The sequence below is a fragment of the Condylura cristata genome, unplaced genomic scaffold, assembly GCF_000260355.1.
Source record: "Condylura cristata isolate star-nosed mole 26May11 unplaced genomic scaffold, ConCri1.0 scaffold00008, whole genome shotgun sequence".
Lineage (NCBI taxonomy): Eukaryota > Metazoa > Chordata > Mammalia > Eulipotyphla > Talpidae > Condylura > Condylura cristata.
The window spans coordinates 18,559,179-18,573,646 of record NW_004567109.1 but is presented as its reverse complement, the minus strand read 5'-3'; the positions used below and the strand labels follow the sequence as shown (position 1 = coordinate 18,573,646).

Below are 14,468 nucleotides of genomic sequence, written 5' to 3'. Positions count from 1 at the left end.
ATGCCCTGTATCAAAAAGACTGCAAACAATAATTGCTTAGCTAGGGGATGGAAAAAAGGAATCCTCATTCACTACTGGTGGGAATGTAAAGTGATTCAGCCTCAGTGGAAAGTGTTAGGGAAAGTCCTTAAAAAAAAAAAAAAAAAAAAAAAAAAAACACGGAAAAAATGGAAATACTATATGGTCCAGCAATACTTCTATGTATTTATCTGGGTATAAAAACAGAATTTGAAAAAATATATGCAACTCTATATTCCTAACAGCATTACTTTCACAAAAGCCAAAGACATGAGAACAGTCTAAATGCCATCAACGGAAGACTGCATAAAAACTGTTTTATGTCAGTGGGACACTACTCAGCCATTAACAAAGGTGCAAATTTTTTCAACAACACAAATGGAACTTGAGGTGACTATGTTAGGAGAACAAGCCAGACACCTGTCAGACCACTTCCACGTGTGAAAAAAAACCCCAAAAAAAACAACTTAAGACTGTGAAAAAAACAGTAGTTACCAGAGAAGAGGGAAAGCTCAATGGGTAAAGGAGATTAATTACACCAGAACTCTAGTGGGTGAGTGTAACATATATACCTATCAAGATGTGTGGCTACACCTGTGGAAATAGTCTTACAAATGAATGATGGGTCAGTAAAATTTGATTTAAAAAAATTTCACAAAAGCCAGAGAATTAAGTTCTAGGGCTACTTATTAACTATGTGGATCTCTGGTAAATCATTCCTTAATCATGAGAAAATTTGTGTAAACTGAAGTGTGGTATATATACTGAATGACAAACTACCATCTAACAGAAACACCCATTTGGTTCTTGTGCCAATCACAGAAGTTGCAAACACAAAAGACTCACGCAGTGTACAGCACAAACCATGGTAGAAAGCTCGTGTTCCAGGAAATCAAGATCATTAATTCAAATCCAACTCTGAAACATCTGAGGCAAATTCTGTTTCCTTTCCACAAGCTACAATGTTGAGGATTATTGTACTATCATTTCCATTCCATCTTGAAGATATCAAGGTCTTTATCTTTGTGCAGCTCTAAAGCAGCTAGGACTCCAATTGCATAAGTAGGAAATTGAAAGTGAGACTAAGCAGAACACAGATATGAGTCCTGATGTCAGCTGATACTTGTATGGTCTTTAAGCAAATCATTGTGAGCCCCAGCTCTTTCAAGTGGGCAAAGTAGGTATGAAAATGTCTGCCAGCTGAATTCCAGAAACAGAAGAGGTGTTGCTTCTATAGGAAGGTATGGGTTCTGCTTCATTCAATGAGACATGACTGAAAAGTCATGGAATTTTAAAAAACGTAAATAGAAACGGGGACCTTGGCATGAAAGCTGCCCTATGAAGTTCAACAATACTATCTTTGTTTAAAGAATGTTTGCAACACCTCTCTTGGAGGTGTCTATGAAACTATGAAGCATTTAAGATCAACAATCTCGTCCCATTGGTACCACCCTGTTTCTCTGATTAAACAGTGTTATTACCTCACGACGACTTGGAGCCACTGGTTAAAAAACAAAAACCCCCACAAACTTTCCATGAAGATTTGTGATGAGAAAGAATACATTGAAAACACTGTAAAAAGAATTCCTAAATGATTCTCCATACTGTCCATATAAGCCAACTTAATGGTCAATCTCCTGGGGAGCATTCTTTAGATAAGGATCATACTTACACGATGCAAAGGTTTTGTTTTCAAGCTACTTGGTATGAAAGAATAAAATGCACAAACTGCTATCATTATCAAACCCAAATTTTTGTGATTTGGAAGGTCTCGTGGTATTGCCTGAGGCAGCCGACAAGAGATGCCACACTGGAGTCTGAATGTTGTCACATAGGGGATTACTTACTTCTGCTTCTTTGATCCTTTATGAGTTTTCTCTGTTTTCTCAGCAGATCTTTCCCTTGAGTGACTTGAGTCTCGGGAATCCACTGATTCTCTTGATTTACCTCGTTTAAGATCTCTCTCCTTATGTTTTTTACGACGTTCGATATCAAGTCGGAGATCAACAGGATCATCTTTGTACTTTCCCTCAGCCTGCCAACAGAAATAAAAATTAAGGTTTTTGGGATTCAGAGTCATCAACTCAACCATCCCACAAATGTGGTTTCTACTCCAACGGAGTGGTACAAAGGAAGCACTGGAAATTGTGAGGTACCTCACACAAGCCTGGGAGGGATACAGGATGTCCCACTGAAGTCACTTCGTGAGGACCCCTCAGAGAACAAACCAGTTCGCTAAAAATGATAGCCTTCCGAAACTACTACATATTGATCCTGTTTTGCCTGTCTCTTCTGTGGCCCTGTAATGACTAGTTGAGCTAAAAGTTTAGACAGCCAGAAGTGGCATAGAAGGTGGTTAGGTTGGACTGCCTCAGGTTTAGTTACCAGAAGGAATGGAAATACTCGTCATTCTTTCCTTACCTACATTGAGCAACCACCCTGGATTTATTCTCTACTGGGAATCAAAAACTTAAGTAACCTGAGAAATTTCTCTAAAGAGGGAACAGCAAAAATCCTACCATAGAATTCATAAAGTGGCAATACCATGTTGAAGTTTATTTTGGAAATAATGAAAAAACATTTTTCGCTAGCTTCCTAGGGAACATAACTATCAGGGTATGAATACTGCAGACAAGGAGGTACAATGAACCCAGCTGCAGCAGCAGCAAAGGCCTTCCACCCTGAGCTTCTGTTAACCATGGCTTCCAACAGCTCTTAGGAAACTCAGAACAGGGATGCAAGTAACTTCAGGGACATTATATACTCAGACTTGTCTCCTAGAAGTAAAACCTCCCTAAAAGATGAAGAAATGAACGCCTCACTCTGCATTAACATTTTACTTACACACTATTAGAAGTTCCTGAGTTTTTTAAATAGTTTTAACTTTTATTAATAGGGCTGGAAATAAGCAGCAAGTGTATTTTATCACGTTCTTTGTATCTGCGACAGGGAACGAGACCTCTGCATCCTCCAAAGACAAAAAAGGAAAACTGCAGCCATTGCTCCCCCTAGGCAGTGCAGACAGCACCTCTAATGAGTTGGCTTTATGAGGCACAGAGGACGAGATCTCTTCTGATGTTTCGAAACCTTGGTTTCACATGGGTAGTGCCAAGCTGGTGGGTACTTGGAAAAAGAAAAGGGGGGGTGGGAAAGAAGAGACTGTGCAAGAGTACCTCTCATCACATTCAACCAACAAGACAAATTTGTTTGAAAACTAGTCTAGAAGAGTTTTCAATGGTCTATGTGAATCAAGGCCAATAAATACTAAGATTTAAAAAAAAAACCCCAAATCTAGTATTTCATAATAAAAGATTGCATACAAGCTTTAACCGCTTAATGACACTGTTTCCGTGCACATCATTGCAAATGTAGCTGGGTTATCAATGTTTAGCTTTAAATAACGGTAACCAACAAATGATAGATATGGTACAATGTTAGAAAAACTGGACTAGCTGCTTAAAACAGTCTACTAAGTTATGAATCATTTCCCTCTTCTCTGACATGCATGTCTTTTTGAAATCATGGTTGGAAATAGTGCATGTATATAGTTGATTTGATAATACTTACAAGCAGAAAAATATCACAAAAAGTTTCTTCTCTCATCATGGGCACTTGTTCCAAAACTCCTCTCTTTTTTTTCTCAAGCTCACCTCAATAGACTTTGGGGTCATTTACCATATTCTAACCACTTCACAAAGGTTGTTGATACATTTAATAAAAATTAACCCTTTGTAGTTCATTTTTAGAATTATGCCCATCCTTAAAAGAAAAACACAAACTTAAGTAGAGAGTAATTTAAACAAACACATTTCTGTCAAGTTCATGCCCAACGCACTCATTTTGTTGGAATTACTGATTAAAGCAACAGTTCACCTTGTAGCCTGGTTCCCGGGGACTTTTCATTTCGTCATGAGCCAAACCATGTTTTCTGAATGTACTGGGGGAAATGTCTATCCTCCTACAATTAAAAACACAAAAACCTGTTTTACTATTCCACAGTGTGAATTTAGACTGGTAAGCTGGGTAAGGGGATCATACAGGTATTCCTTTCTATTATATTTTATGACTTTCATATCTATTACTAATATTTTTGCTTTATACTCACACTTTTCCATAGGCCTGCATGTATGACAATGTTAACTTCCTGAAGTCAAACAAAAGAAATTTCTTAACTCTCTTTCAGTACTGTTACAGCCAGAAAGGCAAAGGCACACTCACCAACAGCTGTGCCTATTAATTTCAATTTCACATCTTAATTATGTCCTGCTAAACCTCAAAGAACATCCATCTTGAGGAGTAAAGTATAGTGCCTATTGTTCATTCACCTTTGAGACTAGTTCTAGGTGGGAAACACTGACTGGCATATACACATCACCCAAAAGACTGTAAATCCAGGACTGCTGTTCAAACTCTTTTCTAAAGCAACAAGTTCAAAAGTTGACTATTAAGGAATTAAAGATTAAGGCCAACTTTGTTTCTCAACAAAGTCCCTATTTGCTGAAAAGATTCCCATAACCAAATTATGATTATTCTTTAAACTTGCTGAATAGGACTTTAAATTCTTTAACATAATTCTGTGTACGCTCTCTCACCCCTGGACTCCATTTCACTAAAGTCTTCCCCCCAAATAACTGATATACATTGGTCTCTTAAAAAAAAAAAAAACAAAAACAAAAACAAAAACAAAAACAAAAACCAAAACCAAAAACCAAAAAGCATTTCTTCTATCTACAGAAAGCTCACAGTAATCTTGGGTTTCCATTTGTTAGCACTGAGAAGCTAAAGCCACTTCAGCATGAGTTCAATCCCCAGCCCTGGCGGTGATCCTCATGGCGCGGCAGACCTCTCCTGACCAGCCCGCTGCTCCCCACTGTCTTTGGTGAATTCTCTCACCGCCCCTGCACCTCTGGCTTGTACCCCAGTTCTGTATGCATAAATAAATAAATCTTAAAAAACAAATAACCCTTTCTTCTTCATGCCCAATGTGAGAAACTAGTCATCAAAACATGTTCTTTCAACTCACAACTACAAGTACCCACTGCTACCCTGTAGTCTACAAGATGCTACCCTATTTTTGCTGCTAATAAACTTAACATGGCAAAAATAAGAGCAGTCTTTATGATAACCTCCAGTGAAAGGCAAGGTCCTCACCTGTGTATCTCTGGGCTTTTCTTGTTCTTAGCTGCTTCCTGCTCAGTTCCTCTCTTTAGGTATTTAGTAAAGCGTTCGTGCAATGTCATTCCTGAGGACCCAAAGTGATGTTCTGTGGGGACACGAACAAAACACAATATTCTACCAAAGGCAGATCAATTATCTAACTCTTCTGCATGAACTTGCAGCCAGAGAGATGTAATTAAAGTAGTCAAATCCACACAAACATACTGAAAAGATGAAGGAAAACTGGTCAGTTCACACATACTTCAATATTGGGCACTGGGTTTCCACTGCAGCTTTCATGTCTTAGATAAATGAGAGAAACCTTGATTTTGTATCCCTTTGAATTCCAGCACCAACTCTCTTTGAATTGAAATTTCAGATAGAACCTGTAACTGACCTAACCCAGCTTTTTTCTCTGCCATTCCCCAACCTGCCCACCTCGAACAGACCAGGAAATGACAGAAATGTGTAGAATAACATCACAAAATACCTGGAGAGTCATCTACCTACTAGACAGAAAAAGACAAGAGATACTGGAAAAGATGCTTTTCATAGCTCCTTTTCCAAGCATTTTAAACCTTCATAAGAAGGATTTTACTTATTTTCATGATTACAGTTACCAGCATTTCAAAATGTTCACCTCTAAAATTAAAATATTGGAAAGTCCTCCCTGGCAAGAATCTCCTTTAAGTCAGTCACTAAGGTCAAAGACCCTATTTAGGAAATACAGAGCCTCAATGCCCTCTTGTTCACCTACTCATCCTTCTGCTAAAAAGAACATAGAAAAGAAGCTGGCAGCAGGTTGGGTCTGTACTCACCTTTAACGTGATGAACAATGGTCACAATATGCTGGGCAAACAGTTCTGAGGGGCTCCGCTGAGACTGAGCTGACTGTATGTGTTGGAAGATGGAGCGAAATTCCTGTTCCTTTTTGTTGCTATGGACTAGATCACGACAAAGTTTGCGTTCCTGAGCCAATAAGCCACTGGGTCTGAAAAAAAAAATTACAGAGAGGTCCAACTGTAACAAGATACACTGAAAGTCAAAAGATGATTTTCTCTTTATCGGTATTTGTTTCTGGGTCCTTATCTTTTCCACTCTCTTCTTCTAGGTACCTATTTATAAAACCTTTAAAATATTAAACAAAAAATTTTAAGTATTAAACAAAAAGCATTTGTAATAAAATAAAAATGAAAGTCAACAAACTATAAACCGGAGACATTCTACGGGGATGGAGAGGAGAACAGGATCAAAACGGGGGCGGGAAGAGCACAATGGACTATGGTGAGGGCACATGGGTGAAGTGGTGGTAAAAGTCCATGAGGGTTATACAACTGAGATGAAAAAATGTACAAAATGAAGAATGATGCAAAAAAAAAAAAAGTTTAGTAATTAAAAAATACATATATTAAACAGTAAGCCTGGGTCACACCACTCTTTTCTAAAGTTCTGCCCCCACTTCCCTAGTCTAACTCTAAAACTCCTCTATCATTTGATGGTGGAAGCATGTAATTAAGATTCTGGTGATGAGGCTAAGAATGGAGAAATGGATTTTGGATGGCTCCACAGGAAAAGGATATCACTAGAACATTAAGAAACAAAACAAAAAACCAGGATGATAAGGTCTAGAAAGGTTGGGAATATGGGGTAGGGAGGGGTATAATGGATTGGAAAGAAGCACAGAGGACCCAGCAGCAAGAATGCCAGAGACTAAATAATTTAAAAAAAAAAAAAAAATGCTTTACCACTGCTCACTGCTGTGATACTAACCCAAACACATAATCACCCAGTTACACCCAGTACACTTTGTACCGAAAATGGGTATCTGCACTGAAACTTGGACAGCAGTGGAAGTACAAGAGGGTCCTGATTTGGTTCCAAAATCTCCTCAGGGTTGGGGCTGGGGGGAGAGAGGGGGTTTAAGAGGGGGGTGAGGAGTGGTTAGGAGACATGACTTAGGACACTAAAGCTCTGAAGATCAAGGGCCCTCCCTGGTGGCTAAATGGGTTAAAGCACAGCACTGAGAAGATAGCCACAACCACTTCAACTCAAGTTAGATCCCCAGCAGGGGAGGTGATCTACATGGCACAGCGGATTATCTCCTGTTTCACTCACTGCTCCCCTCAGCAGTGTACTCTGTCAATCTGCCTGTTCTGCTCCCCACTGTGTCTCGAATCCTCGCACTGCCCCGGCACGTCTGGCCTATAGTCCCAATTCTGTACACATAAATGAATCTTAAAAAAAAAAAAAAAAAGTTCTGAAGATCAAAAACTACATCTCACCTTGCAAGGTCCTCATCAAAAGAGTCCATCCGGACATTGACCTGTGCCTCTCGAGTAATGGAAAAGGAGGACTTCCCAGTGGAAAAGTCTCCTTTGGCTGACAGTTTCTCTCGGCTCTCAGAGGTCTTCCTTGGAGGAGGTGATGAGCTTTTCTCCTGGACTGCTTTGTAAGCAGTCACTCGGAAATTCTTTTCAGGCACGAAACCCCTGTGCCCACTTTCGGTTCTCTTGGACCCTCCCCGATCCTCCTTTTTGGATCTCTCGGAGAAAGACTCCTCCTCCAACTCCTCTGTTTTCCTCTGCTTCTCCTTCCCTGAAGGTGCATATACCAGGCCCTCCCACTTGCCTGACTTCTCTTCCTCCTGGTTTTTATTTGCACCTATAACTTTCGACATAAATTTGGGTTCATCATCAAACTCAGACTCCTTCCTTCCCTTAGCTTTGTCTTTATCTTGCTCATCCATATCTTCCTTGTGGAAGTCAGACATCTTCTTCTCAAAGTCATCTCGGAGTTTATATCTTTTAGGAGACTGGCTACCTCGAAAAGGCTTCTCACTATCAGTTTTGGGAGCAAAAGGATCAGATTTCATTTTTGCATCACCCATGCCTGTGTCAGAAAAGCTCCCTTTCTCTTTCATTTTCTCTTTATCGGTATTTGTTTGTTTCTGCTCCTTATCTTTTCCATTCTCTCCTTTCTGCTCTTCTAGGTACCTATTTATAAAAACACAAGGGAGACACACAAGAGCTTCTTAAGCAACCCGATCTATAGAATACCATATGGTCTTGGGTTTTTGGTTCTCTGAATAAATATGTCTTGTGCATTCCAATGTTACCCAAAAGACTTTCTACTTGGCAACTTTCTAATAACTTCTGAATAACTGCCCTTCATAGATCTATGAACTCGGCATTTAAAAGATATATTGTCCACAGAGCTGTGTCTTACGAAAGCAACCAAAAATCAAACAACAAAGGTAATGTTTAGGATACTAAGAACAAAAACTTACTTACCTGTAAGTGGTCTAGGAAAAAAAAAATTAAGGTCTTATCCAACCTTCACTCAGTCACTTAAAATCTGTTTTCAGCAAAGTTAATATAGAATGTTCAACCTTGGACAGTTTTGCTTTATACAACTCACATTTGGAAAAACAAGTCTCAAAAGAGACTTCAAATTTGCTTCAAGTCACCTAGAAGATCTAAATATGAAATATACTGCAAACACAAATAAAAACAAAATATAGGTTAATTGGAGGAGGGGGAAAATCATCCTACTCTTTCTTGTGGAAAAGCAGAGCTTATACCTAAAGTCTTTTGATATGCACTCCTGGGAGGGAACAAACTTACATTTTAAAGTAGACTTTCTGAAGGCTGGAAAGTATACATTCTGAACATCTCATGTGTACTATTAATGGAGAAAGTCTAATCAAATCATAGCTGCATTACTATGGCAAAGAAGATTCAAAGGACAGCAAGGCATCAAAGAATATGCTATTAAGGGAAAAAGAAAAGAGGAAACCACTTGCCCATTAAGTTCCTCCTGGCAATCTGATCCCAGGTGCAACTTCCCTGGTAAATCTGCAGTACCTATCCAAACAACTACACAAAAATTCTAGTTCCAACTCACCGTGTCCCCCAGAATGGAAAGCAAGCAAGCAAGCACTGTCATATCCTCTCCTAATATGCAGCCTGACTGGGTCTAGTGGGATATACAGGGCCTTTTAAAACAAGGCCCTCAGGACTAATCCTTGGATGTTCACATTCTGTCCAGACTCGTCAGTTCAGGGTGTGGGGTACGAGTGTACAACTTCACTATAAATGACTGATGCAGATTGATCACAACAGATGGTGGGTCCTAGAAGATCTAACAGTTCCAATGGCATTCATTGATAGCTGACCTACAGCCTCTAATATTCTCTGGCTTATAGTGGTAGAATCCAAAGCAAATTTTAAGTGTGAAAACATGACTAAGTAGTCTAAAGTAACTTTATACTACAATATAAATTCAGGAAGGCAGGAAAGCTAGAGTTAAGCTAAAGGTTTCCTAGGGTATTGCTTTTACAGTATGCTAATGCAAAGTTTAGGAAATGGGGATCACCTAATTACCGTTAAATCAGAGCTCTCACTTAGATCCCATTACAATTAAACTGCCAGCTGGTGAGATAAAAGCACAGCAGGCAGCAGAAACGAGATACTTGCCTCTTCGTATAGGTTGCTCCTCCTGGAGCAGCAGCCTCCTCCTTCTGAGATGAGCCATACGTGGAGCCAGTGGTTGGTGGACTCTTACCCACAGGGCTCTTTTTGGATGGACTCAAGGACCCAGAGCCATGGTCAAACTGACCTTGGTGTGTCCCAGCCTGGTACCCAGCACCACTTTGCAGAGTTGAACCCATCTGGGATGTGCTGGAAAGTGGAGGGCTAGGTTTTGGCACAGGGCTAGGACGAGGTGACCGCCGCCTCACCACTACAGACTGGAGAGGGCTTTTAAGAGCAGGGCTTCGCTCCCGGGGACTCAACTCAGAAGCTGCTGAAGCCCGTGATGCAGAACTAGCACTGTACGTGGTGGCATCTGGCCATGACTTCGAGCTCTCAGATGCTTTTGTGTCTTGAGAGGTGCCTCCAGCGAATGCCTGCTCCTTGGCTTCATCTCCCTGGTTATCTCCCGTAACCTGAGACGGCCGGCTATCCTTGGAAGAGGACTTTTTCTCTTTTGTAGACTTGCGCTTAGAAGATTCAACTCGGCTGTGGTTGGAGGAAGAACGCGAAGATGAAGAGCGCCTGGATCTGTCCGAGGAAGACTTATCAGAGTTCCTAGAATGGCTCCTGGATCTTGGTGAAGGGGACCTTCTCTTTGGGGACCGGGATCGGGAGCGGCCCCGACGCGGACTATATGCTTGCCGGTAATTCTGCCAATTTGAACGGTAGTTTCCATAGCCGCCTCTATTATACTGGCCCCATGGATAAAAGCCTCTGTTGCGCCCACGAAAATAGTAGGGCCTTCGATAGCCTCTGTTGTGACCTCGGAAGTCTCGATTCTGATACACTCTTGGGTGATTTCTCTCTCTGTTATGAGCAGGAGAATAAGATCTGGAACGAGACCTAGAACTGAAAGGGGGGGTTGGGGGGGAGGGAGATGTTTGAATTTTTGACATAAGCATTTTAATTAAAAAACAAAACAAAACAAATAAACCAAAACCTGCCAACAAAGAGGTAACATTGTAAAATCCATGCTCTTATATATCATTTTCAGTTGTTTTCAAAGAGTACAAAAATCCCACTGCTTATAGCCCACATTAAGTATAAAACTGTAAAATCATTTTATTAAGAATTAGATACCCAAGGCTTCAATAACACTGTAGCATACCTTACATGATGATGTAATTCTATAGTTAAAGAATATCCACGTAAGTAAATGCCATAAATTGATAGATAACAAAGACCATCTTAATATACTACAGTAACTGCTGGAAGACCTTAAGGTGTAGTCTCTACATAGGTAATTATTAGGTTCTCTGACTCCTACTATTCCCCATTCTATCCTTCTTGTGCCGAGCTAATTTTAAGAGACATAGAGTTACACAGAGTACAGTTACAGTAGATCTACAACAAAGAACACTTAAAAAGGGACTTGGATGATCCACCTATTAAAGTAGAAAATAATTTACTGAAATTTCATCAGCAAAGCATTCAAATAATGGCTTTTTTACTGGGGTCTGGAAATGGTCTCATTATTTATTTAGGTCAAGTTTCTGTGACGGAGCTACAAGATACTACCTAGATGCCACCAGAGGGCACCATCTGGCCATGATGACCTTGACACCCAAGTACACCTGGGGTTAGCGAAGAGAAACTATAAAAGCAACTTCTCCTCACCTATACACTGTCAAGTCAACATAAAGCCAGCCAGAGATGAGTTCTCCTTCATTTAACAATATAAACTTTCTTAGCAAGGTAGAATTCTGGAATTAACATTAATTTAAGTTTGTAAAGATTACTGTTTATGAATGTCAGGCTTGTCAGTAACAGGAAGCTTTGTCTCCAACCAAAAAGCCTACATCACTATTTACTGGTATAAAAATTCACTGGAGACCCAGATCCTTCTACTCTTGACAACTTTGATATATCATTTATCACCACTCCTAAGCAGCTAGAAAATTACAAAGTTACTAGCAACTCTCTCCAAAATTACCTCCAGTACATATAGAACAGAAACTGTTTAATTGGGAAGCTTTCCCACTGCCTAGCCTGAATAGGAACAGATGCATTTTATTTGTTCATTTTATAATTAACTTCATTTAGTGAACGTGACATGTTTTAATTACTGAACACATTAAGTATTTTTTTTAAAGTTTCATTTAATCTAAAGAAGACAAAGTGGGATGGGCTTACTACTACATATTTACACCCAGGGTGCTCAGGATCTTCATCTATTCCAAGACCAATAGCAACTGGTAAAGATAGCATTTGATGGTTGTTAATGGTTGCTATTTAAGAGTAATTTAACAAATAAAAAGACCTTACCTTCCACACTTTTCAAAGTAGGAACAATATAAGAAAAGAAGAGAGATGCGGATGCAGGTCACAAAGCTAAGAGAGACCCCATGAAATGACTATGCATAAGGAGGTGATGCAGCACCAATCCTACGATGTAAGCGCACATGTTCCCATCCTTATGTTTCTGTCATCAGTTACTAGTGAGGACCCTGTAGCATACTGCATCCAACCCCACAGTCACTGCACAGAGGCAGGAACATGAGTCTCTGCAGATTGCAAGTGAATTTATTTATAAAAAGTCACTTAAAAGGATACAGTCTGTGAAATACAAGGAAACAATTTTCTCCAATTCTGTAGAACTCAGCAGTTAAGTTAATTTAAAGATATGGTTTCTCAAACTCTCTGGAGAGTATACATTCCTTGTAGGAGGGAAAACAGAAGGGGGGGAAAAATCATGAAACAGATAAGCCAGAAACAAAAATTAAACATCCAGTGGCAAATTTATCTGTTTCTAAAAAACAGAGATGTCAAACTACAATCAAGCATTATGACATGTTTTCTAGTGAAAAATCCTTCCAAAATAACCATCTTTAAGGTTTTAAGATAGCACGTAAGGTGGCTCTAGACATAATTACTACTTAAGATGTCTGTCCCTCACTTACCAAGTCACTGACCATACCAAATGATCTGCAGAATAAGATCTGTCCAGAGAGATCTGCTTAGAATTCTAATTATCAAAAATAGCTCAGAGTTTATTAACATTTCTCAATTTGGTTTCTATCAGTTCAACTTTTGTCTGAGTTTTGCCTATAACACCTTGTTTTTGAACCAATTACTTAATTTCCATTTAGTAGGTTACATTTAAAAATATTACCTTTCAGAACTAACTGAGCTAAAGTTGCATTTTAAATAGTTAAAATCAAGACTCTGGATACAAGGTAAGAGTTACTCTTGTCCCATCTTAAGGCCTTGGTGCAATTAAATAAATATATTTAGTTCAGTTTCTCCTCTTCTTTTTAGGAGGTTCAAAGCTGGGATAGAATTGAGTAAGACTAGCCTCAGGCTTAATCAAAATTTAGTTATGGATAAGTATGCTCTAAAAACCTGGGGAAGACAAAAAACTAGGACTGGTTCTCCTCAAAATGTAGTATTAGCTTTAAAAAAATCTCATGTTTGAGAAAGAGACAAAGTGTAACATTCTATATAATATTGGTTCTTGTTTGGGGAGGGGCCATTCTACCAACCATTTGTTTAAGACACTCTAGAAATAATGTAAGGTAATGGAAACCTTCAAAAATAAAGCCTGGTAACTACTTTTCCTCTGGTTTTATTTTATAATTCATTCAAGAAAAGAATCTAGATACATATCTGAATCAAACAGCAGGGGTTACAACTGGGAAAAGTGAGAAATCTTTGCTTAGTTCAACTTTGACAAAAGGAATGAAGTTATATAAAGATCCCCCTTTGATATTTAATTATATCAGTATATCCCTACCTCAGATAGAGAGATTTATATCTGAAAAGTTCTTATCTACTCACAAAAGAAAATGAAACCAATTTTAAAGAATGAGAAACCCAACTCACAACACATCAAAAGAAGAGACGCTGGAGATTTAGCTTTCTATTCGAAGACATAAGTGAAATAGGGAAATCCACCTAAAGGTGTGAAAATTGACTGAATTAAAGAATAACGGCAATAAATAGAATTATTTGTACATTTAATGATAAGCCAAAGTGTTATCTATAATTGTGATTTTAGATAATTTTAAGATGTGTTTTACTAAACAGATGTAGTTTGTTAGTAATCGGCACATCAGGTAAATGATTCCTGGTAAGGCTTTTAAAGGTCTATTTTAGTGGGTTATGACTTCTCTGATGCAATCTTGATCATCTATAATATTCTTAGCTATATTTCCTTTACTGGCAAGGCAAATAAACTTTGACCCAAGCCTCCAAAAGTACTTCAGTGAAAAATAATCACGTCAGAGCATTTGAAGGAAGCAGTTCAAATAAAATTAAATGTTCTTTCTTCCAAAGTAGATGAGAAGAAACAGAACATGCTGTCCGAAAAGACAAAAAATTAAGCAAACACCATGGTAATAAAAGCTGCTTTGGATTTGCAATGTTTGAAGAGACCTGGAAATTATAGCCCACCCCTCAACCCCCATGTCCTTTGACATTCACAGAAAGAGTTCAACAAAATATTTAAAGCCTCACAATCAATGCAATAAGTGTGTCAAAATACAACCACACCCTCTTACCTCAGCCTGCGCTTCCTTGAACGAGAGACTGATCGACTTCGGGACCGAGACTTTGAAAATGAACGAGAACGAGATCTTGATGCAGATCTTGATCGAGAAGAGCGAGAACCAGACTTGGATTTGTTTGTTTTTGACATCTCTGAAGAGAGGGTCACTTTTCAATTATACCTAATGTAAGAAAATAGTCAAACAAATGAGTGAGTCCATTTACAAACTCAAATTCCTCTGAACACTCAAAAATAATGCTTAAAAGATATAAAAT

General features: G+C 38.9%; 1 protein-coding gene across 3 annotated transcripts in view; it reads right to left on the bottom strand.

Annotated features, from left to right (window-relative positions):
• THRAP3 (thyroid hormone receptor associated protein 3) overlaps nt 1-14,468 on the bottom strand; it is a 46,508-nt gene that overhangs the window by 5,961 nt on the left and 26,079 nt on the right. For all 3 annotated transcript variants that reach the window (XM_004678800.2, XM_012722445.1, XM_012722444.1), the window contains exons 3-9: nt 14,207-14,374; nt 9,651-10,556; nt 7,458-8,168; nt 5,994-6,166; nt 5,170-5,281; nt 3,892-3,976; nt 1,866-2,053 (exon numbers count right to left, since the gene is read on the bottom strand). In XM_004678800.2, the coding sequence (XP_004678857.1) occupies nt 1,866-2,053; nt 3,892-3,976; nt 5,170-5,281; nt 5,994-6,166; nt 7,458-8,168; nt 9,651-10,556; nt 14,207-14,343 (2,312 nt within the window). In that variant the 5' untranslated portion in view covers nt 14,344-14,374. The remainder of the gene's footprint in view (nt 1-1,865; nt 2,054-3,891; nt 3,977-5,169; nt 5,282-5,993; nt 6,167-7,457; nt 8,169-9,650; nt 10,557-14,206; nt 14,375-14,468) is intronic.